At 39.9% G+C, this 18,094-nt stretch overlaps 1 protein-coding gene across 4 annotated transcripts in view; it reads left to right on the top strand.

Moving 5' to 3' along the window:
- HYCC1 (hyccin PI4KA lipid kinase complex subunit 1) overlaps nucleotides 1–14,950 on the top strand; it is a 90,602-nt gene extending 75,652 nt beyond the window's left edge. For 2 of the 4 annotated variants that reach the window (XM_089315369.1, XM_008261521.5), the window contains 2 exons: nucleotides 9,909–10,204; nucleotides 10,964–14,950. In XM_089315369.1, the coding sequence (XP_089171495.1) occupies nucleotides 9,909–10,177 (269 nt within the window). In that variant the 3' untranslated portion in view covers nucleotides 10,178–10,204; nucleotides 10,964–14,950. The remainder of the gene's footprint in view (nucleotides 1–9,908; nucleotides 10,205–10,963) is intronic. The other 2 variants (XM_017344375.4, XM_002713711.6) reach the window with 1 other exon arrangement.
- The last annotated feature ends 3,144 nt before the right edge of the window (nucleotides 14,951–18,094 follow it).

Genomic DNA, 18,094 nt, shown 5'->3' with positions numbered 1-18,094 from the left:
GGTATGCCGGCGCCGCTAGGAGGAGGATTAGCCTAGTGAGCCGCGGCGCCGGCCAATGGCTTACTTTTAATAACATTATATTGGCAAATCCTCCGCCTTGCGGCGCCGGCACACCGGGTTCTAGTCCCGGTCAGGGCGCTGGATTCTGTCCCGGTTGCTCCTCTTCCAGTCCAGCTCTCTGCTGTGGCCCGAGAAGGCAGTGGAGGATGGCCCAAGTGCTTGGGCCCTGCACCCGCATGGGAGACCATGGGGAAGCACCTGGCTCCTGGCTTTGGATCGGTGCAGCGCGCCAGCCGTAGCGGCCATTTTGGGGGGTGAACCAACGGAAGGAAGACCTTTCTCTCTCTCTCACTGTCTAACTCTGCCTGTCCAAAAAAAAAAAAAAAAAAAAAAAAAAATTGTATTTAGTTATTTTGACTCAGGGGAGCCAAGAATATAAAGTTTTTAAGTAGTCAAAAAAGAATTGAAAATGAGAACTCTATACACAATCTTTATCTATCTCTACATAAAGTATTTTCACTTAGTGACACAAAATACGTACCCTAAGTATTTTAGAATATTTTCTTATATGAAATGTTTAAGTGAAAAATCAAACTAAATACAGTTTCTTTAACTCAGATCCAAAGAAAGTGCAGTTTCATGTTGTTATAGCATTTTTGTTGCTTTTTCAGCATGCCAAATAATTGTTTTTATGTAGCGGGTACCTTGGAGTTTAAGTAAAGCTAAATGCTTATAAGAAAATTCAAAGAAATTTGTGATTATTTTATTAAAAAATAACCAAAACCCAAGGATTTGTCTCAGAATTTGATTAGTGATTTAGCACAAAGTCATTAATGAGAAAAGGAACAAAGAAAATATGCAATCAATATTGGAAAAAAGCTTATTTAAAACTGGTTATTGATTTGGAAAATGTCACTAAATTTCTATCATAATAACATTAATGAAGCAGGAAAGTACTAGCTTTCTGTTGGCAAATGTGAAAAATTATAATGTTTATAATTATTTCAAGACCTTTAAGGTTATACAATACTGCAGAAAGTAAACTGTCATAAACTTTGAGATGGAATATTTATTTTGTGAATCTGATTTTATGACTTTATGAGAAAAGTATTTGAGGAGAAATAATGTTTCAAAGAATTACAGAAACATTTTGATAAAGAAAAGGTATGTTTTAAAACTCCAACGTAGCCAGCGCTGGCCGTAGTGGCCGTTTGGGGGGTGAGCCAACAGAAGGAAGACCTTTCTGTCTGTCTCTCTCTTTCATTGTCTATAACTCTACCTGTTAAAAAACAAACAAACAAACAAAACAAAACAAAACAAAAACTCCAACGTAGCAAAGAATTGGCTGCTGAAGAAATTTCTGTATCTGCAGTTGGTAATACTTATATTTTTATTTTGAAAGCTGGCTATATTCATTGTTAACAAAGGTCAGAAAATAAGAAAATAAAAATATTATCTGACAGTTGCATAAAAAGCCTTGAATGTTTTTAGTTTCGTTTCTTTTCAATTTAGTTTAATTATTTTCAGATTATAAAATGCTATTTGAGGAACACATTTTCCTTTGTCAATGTAGATGATAAAACATTTGGAGCAGGGATAAAGCATTTCCTTCTCAGTGAATATTGCATGAATTTTAACTGGCATTTTTGAAATGGAACTTTATATGCATAGAGGGTAAAATAAAATATTAGGAAGTAATAGATAAAGAAAAAGAACATACTAAGGAGCTGTAACACTGGGTTGTTATATAATATGTGAGACACATGTGAACTTTAGGTTTAAAAGAAGAAAGATTAGCTTAGCCAATCTGTGAAGAAAACAAAACAATCTTCCTCTATTTCTAGGTAAAATTAAGTAAAAGTATTTCCCACTCACAAAAGCAAGGTGTTTCAGGATGATTGGTCGGACGGGGCAAAGTGCTTGTTTGTAAATTACTGTGTTCTGCATGTTTACCAAGGAGTTCTTAGAAAATTCTCATCATAACTGAGAAGTTTTTACTGTTTATGATTGGACAGCCCCACCCCCAGCTTTCTGTGAGCATTAGCTGTGTGCTGCACACTGAAGGAGAAATACTGCTTTACGGGTTGTTCTGTAACAGGTGTTGCCTCCCCAATTTTGTCTGGTCATGAGGCTCTTTAATAAGCATGAAGAATTCACCTGGTGTGGCAGCCACTCTAAGCTCTAGTTCTTCTTAAAGGGATTCTTTTTTTTTTTTTTTTTTTTTTTTTTTTTTGACAGGCAGAGTGGACAGTGAGAGAGAGAGACAGAGAGAAAGGTCTTCCTTTGCCGTTGGTTCACCCTCCAATGGCCGCCGCTGCAGCCGGCGCACCGCGCTGATCCTGGCAGGAGCCAGGAGCCAGGTGCTTTTCCTGGTCTCCCATGGGGTGCAGGGCCCAAGCACCTGGGCCATCCTCCACTGCACTCCCTGGCCATAGCAGAGAGCTGGCCTGGAAGAGGGGCAACCGGGACAGAATCCGGCGCCCCAACCGGGACTAGAACCCGGTGTGCCGGCGCCGCAAGGTGGAGGATTAGCCTATTGAGCCACGGCGCCGGCTTAAAGGGATTCTTTTTTTAAAAACTTGAGACTTAATAAACATGACAAAAGAAGTTATTGTGGGTAACCGAGAATCACCCTGGATAATGAGAATTCTGTCCTTTACTAAATGAACGACATGTGCTGAGTTTTGGCTGTTCTTAACTTAAGGAAACTGATACTATGCTCCTGACCAGTGCGTCTGGGTAACCCACTGTGGTCTGGACTGTGTGTTCCTGTGTGGCCAGAGCTGCTCTTGTCTTACTGGGAAGTCTGCTTCTGGTTCAAGACCCACCTGCCTCAGTGTCTGTGTCTCTGTTCAGAGTGTGCCTGGTCCTCCTCCTGTGGTTTTGCGGCAGCCTCCCTTTCCTCTAATCTGCCTCTCAAATTACTGCCCACAAGTAAGCATTGCTATAGTGCTGTGCATTCTAACTCGGGACACACTTCATGCTCAATATTTTGTTTTATACAAGTGTGACTTCTGTTGATTAAAGAAAAGTGTTTGTAAGATATGCAACTAGTTGATCTGTGTACCTGTCAATGGCTGCCCACTGCAATCAGAATAAAATCGAGACTCCTGGCTATAGCATACAGGACCCTGGTGATACAACCTCTGGCCTACTGCCTTGACCTCACTGAAGACCGTGCTCCCCCTGGCTCACTGGACTCCTCCCTTCCCACTTTCACAGACTGAGCCTCTCCTGTGTAAAGGGTTTTGTCTAATTGTTTGGGATATGCGAGCAGAAATTTGAATGATGAAAGGGTGCCAGCTTGAATTCTTAACTGCAGATCTTCATGTAGCCTGCACTTTCGCATCATCAGATCCCAGCTCAAATATCCCTTCCTCCAAGAGGTCTCCTCAGACAACCCGTCTGCAGCAGCTCCCCCCACCCCCACCCCGCTTACTCTATCTCATTATCTTGTTTTCTTCACTGCATGTTTTGCTGGTTAAATTCTGTTTATCTGGTTCCCAAATCACAAGTGAGCTCAGATACCTTGTTGGCTAATGTATCCCCAGAATCTAAAACAATGTCTGACACATTATGAGAGATCAATGAATTGTAGCTGAATGCCTGAATGAGTGGATGAATGACAAAATTGTTTGTAACACAGGGTGAGAAATTTGTTCCATCTTTTCTGTTGATTAAAAACCAATGTAACAACATAGTAAGCTTGCACATCCTAGTGCTTAAGGAATTTTCATTTTAATGCTTTTTCTGTATATGTGTGCATTCTTCATAGTTGTTCCTTATTTAATTTTTTTGGTTACCTTGCTTTCATTCAGTTAACATTGTTAAACATTTTCCCAAGTTCTCCTAGTAAATTCAGTCATTTTAATGGCTACATAATACTACTACATTGATTTGATATTCCATCATTTACTTAACCATGTCCCCAATATGTTAAGTAATTTGTTTCTAATTTTTTGTTATTATAAATAATATTACAAGGAATAGCTTAATGAATATAGATAACATTTTAGTCCATTGACTGGAATGAATTAGAAACATAAAATCCTTGGTTTAAAGGGTAGATTTTTAATAAATTGTAAATGAATGTGTATGACTTTCTTTTGAGGTTTACTTAAATACTTTTCCTAAATAGTGTCAAAACTGTATGAACAGACATTCTAAGTACAGTTCTTTATAATGTTTCAGATTATTTTATTCTTTTCACAAATAAGTTTGTGTTTCATGCTATAGCCACGTTTTTTAGGACTCATAAATTAGTCTGAGTTCAGAGATGCATAAATTCTATGAAAAAATAAATTGTTCCTTCATTGAAATTGTTACTTTTAGTATAATATGGTAGCCATAAAACGAATAAAAGCTAGGATAGTTTCATGAGTGAAGTGACATAATGAAATAGATATTTGATATTTGGGATTACATAAAATTATATTTGAGAGAAATCAGAACTTTTTATGATCAGTTTTAGTGACATTTGCAATTTGCTTCATTTTTTTTTTCTGAAACCTGAAAGAAATTTTTCAGGGAGAAATCATTGAGTCCCTTTGAGAACCAGTTTGGAATTCTCTATTAAAAGCATCCTTTAACTCTCCTCATTTGTGTTCATGGAGAGAAGTTACCTGTTTGTACCCATAGAAGCTACACAAATAAAATGTTCTGAGAAGTTTCTTTGTGGATCTTCTTTCAACTTTTCAAGTTATTTGAAGCCAAATGTAAGTTTTTATTTTATATTTAGGGACAAGTTAATCATGACAATATTTGCATAGATTTTTAAGTTCTGGGTGAAAACAAATTCTATTTTATTATGCATATATTCCCTTAAAGCATCTTCTATGTAGTTTTCTTAAAGAAGATAGTAACTTCCTGTCCTTGGCTATATAGTTATCCTCTGGCTAACATAATAAAAACAAAGCTATGGGTTTTTTTAAAAGATCATTTTGGGGGTCTGTGCTGTGGCATAGTGAGGAAAGCCAGTGCCTGTGGTACTGGCATCCCATATGGGCTCTGGTTCAAGTTCTGGCTGTTCCACTTCCAATCTTGCTCCCTGCTAATGGCCTGGGAAAACAGTGGGAGATGGTCCAAGTGTTTGGGTACCTGCACACAATGTGGGATACCCAGATGAAGCTCTTGGCTTCTACCTTTGGATTGGCCCAGCTCTGGCCATTGTGGCCATTTGGGAAGTGAACTAATGAATGGAGGATCTCTCTGTCTCTTTCTGTCTCTCTCTAACTCTGCCTTTCAAATAAAATACACAGATTTTTTTTTTAAAAAAAGATAGTTTAACATTACTAAGCGTTTTACTAAATCTGCATTTAGAGATGGCTACTTCATTTTAAAAAACAAAAAGCTTTTTTGTCATGTAAATATTTTTATTAGTATAAGCCTGTGTTCTTTTTCCTTTTATAAGGACAAGTAACACATCCCTAGCTTACTTTTTTTTTTTTTTTTTTTTTGACAGGCAGAGTAGACAGTGAGAGAGAGAAAGACAGAGAGAAAGGTCTTCCTTTTTGCTGTTGGTTCACCCTCCAATGGCCGCCACCGCTGGCGTGTTGTGGCCGGCACACTGCGCTGATCCGATGGCAGGAGCCAGGTACTTCCTCCTGGTCTCCCATGGGGTGCAGGGCCCAAGCACTTGGGCCATCCTCCACTGCACTCCCTGGCCACAGCAGAGAGCTGGCCTGGAAGAGGGGCAACCGGGACAGAATCCAGCGCCCTGACCGGGACTAGAACCCGGTGTGCCGGCGCCGCAAGGCGGAGGATTAGCCTAGTGAGCTGCAGCGCCGGCCCTAGCTTACTTTATTTATTCTAGTAATAATTCCATCTCCAAGGAGGAGAGTTGTGCAGTTAAACAGATATTCATTGTGTGCCTACTGTATATATAAGCCGCTTTTCTGGAAACTAGGTATGCAGCAGTGACCACACAGAATCTCTGCCTTTGGGTGGATGTTTGGCCTAGCAACTAAGACAGCCGTGCGCCATAGTGGCATGCCTGGGTTCCACACTTGGCTCCATGACTGCAGCTTCCTGTTGAGGTAGGCCCTGGGAGGTGGCAGCAATAGCTCAGTTAACTGGGTTCCTGCCGCCCACAGGGGAGACCTGCACTGAATTGTGGTTTCATGGTTTTGGCAAACCCAGCCTCATGCTGTTGTGGGCATTTTAGAGAGTGACCCACTGGATGAAAGCTCTGTTTCTGTCTCACTCTTTCTGCCTCTCAAAAAAAAATTTTTTTTTTTTAATTCTTGGCCTTCATGGAAATTACATCTGGTAAACAAGATAAAAAGTTCTAGACTATAGAGTACTAAGAGTACTAAGTTCTCAGAAAAAGAAAACAGGAAGAAGGGTATTTGAAATATGGGAGTACTGAGACTGTGTTGGGTTGACCAGAGAAGACTTCACTGAAAAGGAAACTTTTGAGGGGACCTGAGAGAAGTAAGGAAATGAGCCCTTCAACTTTCCCGGGAAGGGCACTGCAGGCCCAGATGACAGCGCAAAGACCAATAAGAACACGTGTGTAAACAGACGGGGCACAGTTATACGGGGGCAGAAGTCGAAGGGGTGATAGGGCACAAGACCACACAACACATATTTCTTTGGGTCATACAATTATTTTTTTTTATTCTGTAATTTTCCTGAGAGTTATGTGCTTGTTCTTTCTGGCTCTGTGAGGAATTACATTATTTTCTTGATTTTAATAAGCAAATAAAAAATATACTGTTACTACCATTTTGAGTGATAACATACATCAGTTAATTACTCAAAAATTTGTGCTTCTGGGAAAACGTAGTCTAATTTTTTGATTTACCATTTAATTTTATGAATAAAAAATTAATATGATTGAATCTTAGGCTTAAGATATTTACTAATAATTCAGTTGCTTAATGTTGCTCTATATAACATTATTCCTGGTTTTTTTTGTTTGTTTGTTTGTTTGTTTGTTTTCCTTGCAAAATTTTAAATGGCCATCATTGAAGCACCACTTTAAATGATTAACTTTCATTGACATTTAAAAATAATAAAATCCAATTACAAGAAAAACAATCCAGACACCCTGACCTTGGCAATTATTACTTCTTAGATTTTCTTCCAGACTTTTTTTCCTTGGCTTTCTGTTCAGCCAAAGTAAATTATTGGCTTTCTATTAAGTGATCGGGAATCTAAGTAAGTAAATTGAAACTAATTGAGTGATATCAGAGGATATTTAACTCAAATTGACCCTAATGAAATTGAAAAGTTAGAATTTATTGTATGTGTTGCAATGGAAATTTGTTTTGGAAAGGCAGAGAGAAAGAGACAGATAAAGAGAGATTTCTCACCCACTGGTTCACTCCCCAAATGTCAACCCAGCCAGGGCTGGGTCAGGCTGAAGTCAGGAGCCAAGAATCTAATCCGGATCTCCAAAGTGGGTGGCAAGGACCCACCAACTTCAGCCATTACCTGCTGTCTCCCAGGGTACGCATTAGTGGGAATCTGGGATCAGGAGCTGAGGCAGGACTTGAACCCTTGTATTCCAATGTGGATGCAGCTGTCCCAAAGTGTTGTCTTAACTGTTAAGCCAAATGCCCACCTGTGGACATGGAAAGTCAAGAGATATTGTTTAGTTTCCCCATAGAATACTTGCATAGCTCTTTCTACACTTCAGTTTCCTTGACTGTAAACCAAATTGCTTATTTCAGAAGCTCACTAATGTATCACTTTGAGAATAGTTGAATAATGTATGTGAATGCTCTCAAAAAACCTATTTAGTACCATTCAGTGTAAGTAGTTTTGTTCTGTTCTATTAGGCTATCCATGCTTATCTTTAACAGTTTTGTTGAATTTTAATATTCATTGTTTTTCTATGTCTGGATAATTTACAACATTTATGATTTTTTTGATTGAATGTCCTTTTGTTAGCTCTTTTGTGAAATGGTGTCTAAGATGGAAATGGGTAAATTTGGCCATCGCACAGCAGTGTTGTGGTCATCTTACTCGAGGTGGCAGTGGCCTCTGGCAGTGAGAATTTGTTAGCCCTGATGTGAGGACAGTGCTTAGCCTTTGGGAGTAGGCTCGGTTGAACTTTGTGGTCTCATTAAGCCTCTATTAGAGGGCACGTGGAAACTGCAGCGTACTACTGCCACGCCCATGTGTTTTGGCCTGAGAAATAAAATTTTTGTTTAGAGAACCTTTAGCCAAAAGTTGATGACGCTCTAAGTTAAGGGGACGTAGTTATACCAGCACATTGGCATGGCACAGGGTAGCCTGCAGCTCTGAGGAGAGGACTTCCGGAAGGGAGTTCTGACACAGGTGTGGGGTCTCCAGGGGACCCTCCACAAGCTTTGGCTGAAGTTTTCAGCATTGGAAAGAATCTGATTACAGCAGTGGTTCCTTGGCCAGCAGGGAGCTTTAAACAATTCCTCATCCCCAGGTCATACTTCATCGTAATTATAAATCAGAACGTCTTGAGGGCAGGGGTGGGGAGCCAGGCGGCAGGTGATACCAGCGTGCAGCAAATTTAGGGAACTAGCGGGATCTGAGACTCTGGCTTCCTTGCTCTTACTGCCCATTAATGTCCCTCAGACTCTAGTGCCATTAGTGAGAGCCTGGCTGCCCTTTCTCTAAAAACCTTTGTGCCTCAAGCAGATTTGGGGGTTATGTCTTAATGCTCATTATTTTACTTGTTTCCCACGATCAGAAAGACAAAGTGAGAGTGAGGGTGAGAGAAAAAGAGAGAGGGAGATCTTCCAATCAGTAATTTGCTCCCCAAATGCCCACAACAGCCAGGTCTGGGCCAGGCCAAACTCAAGAGCCATGAACTGTATTCAGATCACCCACTTGGGTGGCAGGAACCTAAGCACTAGAGCGTTAACAGGAAGCTGGACTGGAAGCCAAGTAGCCGGGATTTGAACCAGCACTCTGACATTGCAGGCAAGAGCTTAAACTGCTGAGCTGCGATGCCTTCCCCCTATGTATTTTAGAGAGTAATGCTGTTTTATGTAGGTCTTGGTTGTTTTCAACTTCTAAGTTTTACTACTAGCCCACTGTAAATATATTTATGTCCTTTCCCCCCTGTTTAGTACAGATAATTCCTTGATGACTCTAAATAAAATTATGACTCTGATGAAGACACAAAATAAAATCATGTTTCCAAGCATTAACTAGTTGGGAATTTTCCTCCTTTGTTAAAATTATAATGACTTCTTTTCAGAATACAGGATTGACAGTCAATTTGTTTTCCCAAATTCATGTTTTCTTTTCTCCAGCATAGTAATGAACCATGGCACCCTGGCCTAAATTTATGGAATCAGTCTGAGTCTGAAGGAATTGACTGCTTCATTGTATCACAGCCAAATTAATATTTTCTGATATACTCGTACAAGGCAGTGGCAGTGGATGTATGAGACAAAAATTGTACCTGTGGCATTACTAACCATGGCATCAAAGAGAGTGAGCATTCCCCTCCCAAACCAGGGAGTTTCAATGTAGTGTAATAAGAGAATCGAGTGGCTAGTGGTTCCTGTTGTTGGCCAAAGCTGGATTTCTGGCTGCGCTTCTTTGAGCATTTGCCTAAAGCTTAACATAAGTTCAGGTGGTCGCAGCATTGTCTCTAAAAGAATGAAAATTCTGTTCTGATTTACAAAAGAATTTATGTTCCCTGTTCCATGTGAAATATGTGTGTAAAAAACTGCAGAACATGAATTTTGCTCTGTGAGTTTTCTCTTGGTCGTTTTAAAATCCAAGAATGTGGCTGTTGTCTCCAGCGTGTCAAAGTATTGAACATCATGTAAATTTCTATGGTGTAAATATTTGGCTTAACTCGTAACATTCAGTCATCTGATTTTTATTTTGAGTCTTTTGTTTTTCTTGTCTTGCATTTTTATTTTGTTTTGTTTTCAGCCATCATTTTGTCTTATCATCTTTAATTCTAGAGCAACCTGACAACAATAATGATACTACTGAATTGGGCATCCTTGTCATTCCTGAGATTAGTGTCACAAGTGTGGCCGGAGAGAGAACCGGGAATGGGGAAAAAAGCAGAGCACTAGGAGAGATTGATGCTCAGCATATGCAGGGTGTGCAGGACACCCCCACAGATCCTAGAACTGAGAGCAAAGGCTTGCCAGAGATCAGGAGGCAAAAATCTGTAAGGAAAATGATGGAGGATGGAATAAACCCACCTGGCAGAGTGCAGTTTTAGCAGAGCACTGTATAGCTGCACTCCAAGGTATCTCAAGGCAAAGGGCCACCGATGCATGTTCAGCCACAATTGCACAGTCACAACAATTCTGCATGTCATCTAATAATCAGAATGCATGAGTGATGCACACACCTTCTCCATGACTCTTAATGCTCTTTGGAACGCTCATACCCACGTTGTCTCTGAGTACACTGTCGTAAACACTGAGGCAGAAAACTACTTCCCAAACAATTTTCTGCTTATGTTTTGTGACCTAAAATTATTTTCTCACTTTTGCCATCTTTGATATGAAGGATATTGTATGTAGAATTTTAACAAGTTTGAGCTTGTGATATTTACAGTCTACATCTTTAAAATTTAGTAATATGATCTAGAATGCAACCTTCTAAAAAACTCTCAAATATTTTGATACCATTTTTTTTTTCAAAAAGTTCCTTGGTAAGAGCTTTGATTTTATACTGTTTACTGTGCAGTAATTTTTCTAATTGTTTCTGATCTTTTGCATGAATAATGGGAGAACTCTTTCTAAAAACACAGTGGGGTGTGGTTTATGGCATGCGTTTTGTCTAATACACTTTAAATTACTGTCATTTAATTACAATGAAGTATTTGTGACATTTGATAGAATGTTGTGATTTATTCTTTGATTTTGTTCTGTAATCTGTTGCTTTCTGAAATTACGCTAAAGCATAATTTATTTAAAATTAACTGATTTGACATTAATCATTTTAAAGGAATTGTTTAAAATGCTTAATGTTAATTAATCTTTTTCATTTCTTTGTTTAGGAGATACAGAACTAATGGGTCAAGAAGAACTGATGGAGATATCGGAAGTTGACGAGGGGTTTTATTCGAGGGCTGCGTCTGGTACCAGCCAGTCAGGTTTATCCAACAGTAGTCACAATTGTGGTAACAAGACAAGTGTAGGGAAGAACCCGAGACGGTCGGGAGGAAGCAAACCTGGAGGAAGAGAAAAAGAAATGACAGGGGAAACTTGCAAAGATCATTTTGCTCGAAAACAAACTCAGAGAGCCCAGAGTGAGAATCTTGAGCTTCTGTCTCTGAAGAGACTGACTTTAACCACCAGCCAATCCCTGCCGAAGCCCAGCAGCCATGGCTTGGCTAAAACAGCCACAACAGTGTTTAGCAAATCGTTTGAACAAGTCAGTGGTGTCACCGTGCCCCCAAACCCACCACCTGCTGTTGCTTGTGGGCCTGGGACCGACGCCAACAGGTTTTCAGCTTGTAGTTTGCAAGAAGAAAAGCTGGTTTACGTTTCAGAAAGAACCGAACTTCCAACAAAGCATCAGTCGGGTCCACAGAGACCGCCTAGTATTAGCATTACCCTGTCCACAGATTAGTCTGTCATGTTGTTTCTCTCCCGTGGCCAGTCACTCTGGCCATGCGACGTGGCTTCTTGACAAAAGCACCCTGCGTCTTTGATGCCTGCCCCTGACACAAGTTCTGATGTCGTAGATTCTGAAGGCTCCCATGACTTTATGAAGGGAATATTATCTAGACGGCAGTACGTGGAAATACGGTTTTGTGATTTCTTGGTTATATTGTGTTTTGTTTTTCCCCTTTGGTTTGAGTCTTTTAAAATTTCTTTTCTCGTGACTGTTTCCCCCAGGAGTGTCAGTGTGACAATAAATTGTAGCAAGTTAGCTAAAACACTGGATCATGTTGGCTGTGTCTCATGTGAGGCTGTGAGTTGATTTTCATCTTTTTTTGGTCTTTTTGTTTGTTAGTAACTTCTCTCTTGATAGCTGTGTGCTTGGCCGTCAGAGTCAGGGGGACTGTTTGTGCCGCATGGGCAGAGATGCCACTCAAGGAGTGTTGCAGCCGGTGGCGTGTTCAGAGAGCTGGCCCAGACAGCAGGCACGTGAAAAAAAAAATGACGTCTATGAGAAGTGCCCAGTAAGAATGTGTGTGGCCACATCATCTTTAAGATTCGAGTGGTTTGTTCAAAGCCCCGGAGAATGCCTGGTAGCTCAGCTCCTAGAACATAATGTAATTCTGGGGGCCCCGGGCGAGGAACATTGCTTTTGTCACCATTGGAATACTTCTATGTCAAAAATCAGATTGCTGGTTGTTTTGAAGTGTTTGATCTGGATTTAGCAGGTGGAAATTTCTTTGAATTCCTAAGGTATAAGAGGCCATAGAGCTGATTTACCCTGCCACTCAACTTTGGGAATCCTCTCTAGCGTGGATTCCTTTCATTCAGAGCAGTACCGAAGATTCTCCGGAAATCACTAAATCTCGCAGCACAGCTCTCAAGATCCCACTTCCAACAATATGCTATCAAATTGTATGTCTGCAAGTGAAGGACATCAGATCATCCTTTTAACCTGTAAAATGCCACAGAAAACAAATAAACATGGTGAAATTTGGACAGAGGATATTTGCATATTCACTAAAGATTGCTTGTGTTTGACTTAAAATAAGACAACAGTGAAATGTGTTTCTTGCCCATGAAGAGGCCTGTCTTACAGGTTCTCATTATGATATAGAAAGAAGATAGAAGTGGAGAGTGACGCAGCAGAAGCTGAACAAGCCTGTGTGTAGCCCCAGGGCCCACGTGGGTGCCTGCTGGCCCTTGCAGGTGTGGTAGAACTTCCTGTGAAGCAAGTGTAGGACTGCAGAATTGGGAGTGAGAGGATGACCGAGACTCGAGGTAGAGGGAGGCTCAGGAAGCTGACCCCTGTCCTGGGCTCTTCGGCTTAGAGCACACGGTGAATTCCTCATCCGTGGTCCCTAGCAGCGGGCACAGAGAGGACGTGCTGGTCTTTTCCTCTGGTGGCTGCTCATGCAGAGCTCAACGACATCAGAAGCCAGCTGTGTCCTGAAGAAGGCCAAAGCATTTACACTCTGAACACAGTTTGACCACGACTGCTTTGTCTTCCAGTTTAAACATAATTCTTCGAGAGGCGTGGACTAGTTTTCATGAATTAGCCCTGAATGCAAAATGGATTTTAATATAAATGAATTTGACTTTTTTTTTCAGTTCCAGTAACAGAATGAAATAATACCTGTTGGCATAAATTGTAGTAAAACAAAAAACCAAAAAAAAAAAAATTGTGAGGCAACTGGACAGTGGAAGTTGATATTGTATTGGTTTACGAAGAATTCTGTGTACAATTTAAAATACTTGTAAAATGTCCCTGTGAATTTCCTGTTTTTTTTTTTTTTTTTTTTTTTTTTTTTGTAATTCTTTGGTGGAGAATTTTCCCTGTGCATGGTTTCTAACAGTATTGATATTATTAAGAACTAGTTTAAAAGATTGGCATTCTAAGCAAGCTGAAGTGCTTAGGAGATGTTGTAGAATCAGTTTTAGGAAAAAGAGGGCAGCGCAGATGAGAGGTAAGATTGTGCCATTGCGCCACACTAACGGAACGCGGTTTGGTGATATTCTAGACCTCTGTGCTTGTGTGGTCCAAGGACCGGGAGGTAGCATTGAGATCAGCTGGCATCTTGTTAAAAAAAAATGCATTGCTTCAGAGTCACCCCAGACTGATGGAATCAGAGTCTGTGTTTTACCAGGAAGCTGAAGTGACTTTTATACATATTAATGTTGGAGAAGAGAGTATCCGAGTACACAGAACTGACTTGTGGTAGAGGTAGAATTAATTCTCTGTGGTCTCACAACCTTGGGTCAGATGCTGGTTGCCAGACCATTACAATCTTTCTTGTGTTTTGGACAGCGTATTAATTTGTTAATAATATTGACATATGAATTCTCAAGTCCTGTAGGTTTCTAATGATCTTCACTCATTTTGGCAATAAAAAGTAACATTTTGTATTTTTATTGTTAACCATAAATGGACTCGAAGCTGTATTATGCCTGTGATTTTTAGTCGGACAGAGGTACCAGCCTTTAATAGGACACACAGCAAATCTGCATGTGTGTGTTCTCTTTGAAAAGCTCTGAAGTTTTGCTCAACGGAGTGGTTCTGAATTTTTGTTCCAAGTGATTTGCACCGCTGCTTTTCTGGTGTGTAGTTATGTTACCAATAAAATTCTTGTATAGTTCCTTTGATACCATTTCAAATAAGGATTATACATGAGAATTTTTCTAGCAACTTTCTAGCAATTATGAATGAACTGTGACAATATTGGTATTATCCCTAACTCTCTCTTCCCCCTCACCTTTCAAGTTTGAAAGTTGGGGTGGATTTTGCATGTCACTTTCCTGTAATGATGCACTTGGTCACAGATCTGCTGTATCTCCTGAACAATACATTTTATCCCCCGGAGGGGAGGATTTCACACAAAACTGGGGACTTGCACACCTTGTCGCTCAGACAGTCTTTGCAGAAACTGCAGCTCTTTTCCTCATTTTAAATCTCGAAGGATTCTTGAAATCATTCAACCTGTCATTCTTGAAAACCTTACCGCACGGGACAAGCTGGACTCAGCAGTCGCCTGTTGGAATCCAGGTGGGGAGAGACACAAAGAGGACTTTTCAGAGCAGCAGGCCAGAGCACCCAGGGCCGTTGTCTTCCAGAAAGCTCCCTGGAGGCCTTTGTCCACCACCGTGGGACTTTCAAAGCCAAGCTCTGCGGACTCTGAGAGTGGAAGTACTCATCCCTTAAATGACGACTGAAGCATGTTTTCAAAGACCAGTGTTTCCTTACCTTTGTCTCGTGGGAAGCAGCTGCTCCACAAACACAATGTTTTAACAAGTTGTATTAAAGGGAAATCTTAAGCCAAAATAGATCAAAATAACCCCGGTTTTAAGGGATTTTGTCTCTTTTGGAAGAATAAGAACTAAAATATTAAAACTGTTAAATTATGGAGAAAAAGGCACTCTGATACATAATTTTAAACAAATATTTAAAATAAGGCAGTCTAATGTTTGAGTCTGTAGGTATGATAAATATATTAAAGGGAAACACATTAAGGAAATGTAAATGTTAGACCATGCAACTGAAAAATATTTTTAGGAGGCCATTAAAAAAGAAAGAATTTGATGGGCACTTAAATTAAATCTTGTAAATAGAAATTAATGTATAATAGTCTCTTCCCAGTCTTGGGATGAGACATTAAAACTGTCCATTAATGAGCATGAATTTATACTTTCAGATGTGTTGCTTCATAAAATGAGACTCAGTACTGCGAGTTATTCAGGCTTATGTTTAATATTGTTGACTTCTTCATGAGGGAGCATCAGTGTGCTGTCATGTGTACTTTGTAACTTGTACGTATCCAAGGAGACTTGCAGTGGATATTTTGAAAGATGTTTGTGGTTTTCATAGCAGCATTCGAGAGCCCCTGTATCTTATTATGAAGTTTTTGCTGATAAACTCAAGATACAGCTTACCTGGTATGGTTTTCTCTTCTATGAAGCTTGCTGTGTACCTCTTTTCCTTACTCCCAATCGTGTAGTGATACTAAACCTTTCATAGTAAGTATACTTGTTTCTCATTGTGTTCCTACGAGTTTACATTCCTAAAGAATTGACTCTGACTTTGGATATTTTTATTTGTCCCCTACCTTTTTAAGGCTATGGAAACAAACTGGAGTTACATTTTTCTGAAGTTTTGTATATTTGTGTAAATGTTTTCCGTATACAGTACTTTACACAGCAAGTGTTGCCTCTTACTTGATTGAAATAAAAACTAAAAAAAATATATATTTTTTCCAGATCGTTTTACTCGTAAAAAAGTCGTTATAAAAATTTGCAAAACTCATGATGTGGAGCAAGAGAAAAAAGGAGGAAGACGTAGGTGAGTTGAGCCATTGAGAGTTTTGGGGGTAAGCTGTAGGACAGTGCCATTGTTGGCTTTGTGCTTTATCGGCGAAGGCATGAGTTGTGTGACAGGTCCATGGGCGTCTGTCCAAGAAGATGAGCTCCATGGGCCGGCCAGTTAAGACTGATTGTCGTTCTAGAAGCACAGGAAAATATAGATAACATTGCTTTGCCTTTTTAACTTTACTATGAGTCTTTATCTCTTCAGTGGAGATTAAATAGCCCTAGTTCTTGGGATAAGACTTTCTGATTGGTCAGTATGAATGAAGGAATTAGGTTAGCTTTGGGAAAGAATCAAGGATGAGATCTTTAGTATGTTATTCTACAGTAAAATTTTAGGATTTCATTCATTGGCCTTAGGAAATCTTAATGACATTTCAGGAATTGTTTTGTTGTGGGTACTTAGCATCAGGACCCTCTTAGAAACTTTAAAAAATTCCTGGTGTGTGGTTGGCTGTCTATTTGGATCCCTGTATGTCATCTAAGGAACTAAGTCATTTCACAACTATTTTCTGAACTACCCTTAGAAGAGCATTGTGGGCAAGCAGAGCCACGATGCTGTAAGCGAGGTGCTCACCCTGTGAACTGTGTGCTTATCTAGTGCCTTCAGAATTCCCTGCCAATGGCTGACTCTCCCAATAGACCCAGACTTTGTTAATATCCACGTAACTACTTTATAATTGCAAAGGAAGGCCTCTACAAACAGTTCTCGTAACTTTCCTGGTGCTGTATTGTGGTGGTGGTTGTCACAGCTAATAACTAAAGTTGTTATCTCATTGAATCCTCAAAGCGGTCCTAGAAAATGAGTATAATCCCCATTTTGCAAAAGAGGAACCTGAAGCTCTCAAGAAGGTAGGTGACCTGCTGGAGGTCACACTGCTACCGTGTGGCAAAGCCAGGCATTGCCCACAGTTCTCTCTCCTTTTTCTATAGCTCAGTGAAAGTGGTGAAAGAAGTACTCAGTTCTTAGGTAGTACTTAGGTACTACTACTTAGGTGCTACTAGTTAGGTAGTACTGACTAAAAGACATCTATTTGAAATTCACTCACCCCGTAGGTGATAGAGTTAAGGTTTAAAGTAGAATTAAATACTTTTCTAAAATTAAATCATAATGTATTTTGTAGAATTTGAGATGATTGTGTTTCAGTGGTACACTGCTGGTTAATTCTCATATGAAAAAGTGAAATGCAAACTTAAATAAGTTTTTTTCTTTCCTGTCAGGTTGATAAAAATTTAAAAGATTTGTAATAGTATTGGCATTGGTGTAGGGGAAGCCGTGGGCCTCTGGAACAGCAGGTGGGGCTGTGAAGGGGTGGGCGATTCAGCAGGAGCTGGCAGCTGCAGAGGGGGCCACGCACCTTCTGCCCGAGTAGTCCTACTCTTGCATGTTTCTGCCTCTCCATGTTCCTCGGGAGATGTAGTGTAAGTCTCTAAATGTAAGCGTGCAGGGCATTTGTTGCAGCATTGCTTTTAATAGCAAAAAACAAAAACAGAAGAAAGCCCAAGACAAACAAAACCAAAAACCACCCAGCGATCTAAATGTCCATTCACTGAGGAATGAAACCTTATGATACATATGTATAGTAGAATATGATGTAGCCATTAAAAAATGTGGACCTATATATGATGATTTAGATTATACAATAAAAATGTTCCCCCTTAAAAGGCATGGCATGAAGCTATATGAGGGTAGTTCTCAATGTCCAAGGAAAGTGCATATTTTGCACCAAAAAAAAGCATGGATTTCACAATTTTTGGCACCCAAATAAACTGACCTTTTAATTCCATTTTCCTGCAAGCATTTTAAGGTGCCCTTGTATAAATGTGGCATGATTGTATGTTAAAAATTACACGTGTGTGGAATGGTTCACATGGGTGTGAATATATGTATAATACACACACATGCTTGGTAATGGGAGAGGAAAGCATTGTTTCTCAAATTGTGGTCTACACACCGCATGCAGTAAGGAAAAATGGTATTTTTTGAAATGGAGATTCTCTGAATCAGATTCACTGCATAAAGTATGGAAACCTCTACCTCTTAAGTTTCTCAGCTGTTGTTTATGCAAACGTAAAGTTTGGTCTAGAAACCGACTGCAATTAATTGGTTTTCCGAGAGACCTTGTGTTTTAAAAGGAGCCTCCGTAAGATGAAGCCAGTTTCCATTG

The sequence above is a fragment of the Oryctolagus cuniculus genome, chromosome 16 (assembly GCF_051225735.1).
Source record: "Oryctolagus cuniculus isolate XC-2025 breed Fujian yellow rabbit chromosome 16, ASM5122573v1, whole genome shotgun sequence".
NCBI lineage: Eukaryota > Metazoa > Chordata > Mammalia > Lagomorpha > Leporidae > Oryctolagus > Oryctolagus cuniculus.
This window is presented reverse-complemented; position numbering and strand designations above follow the sequence as displayed.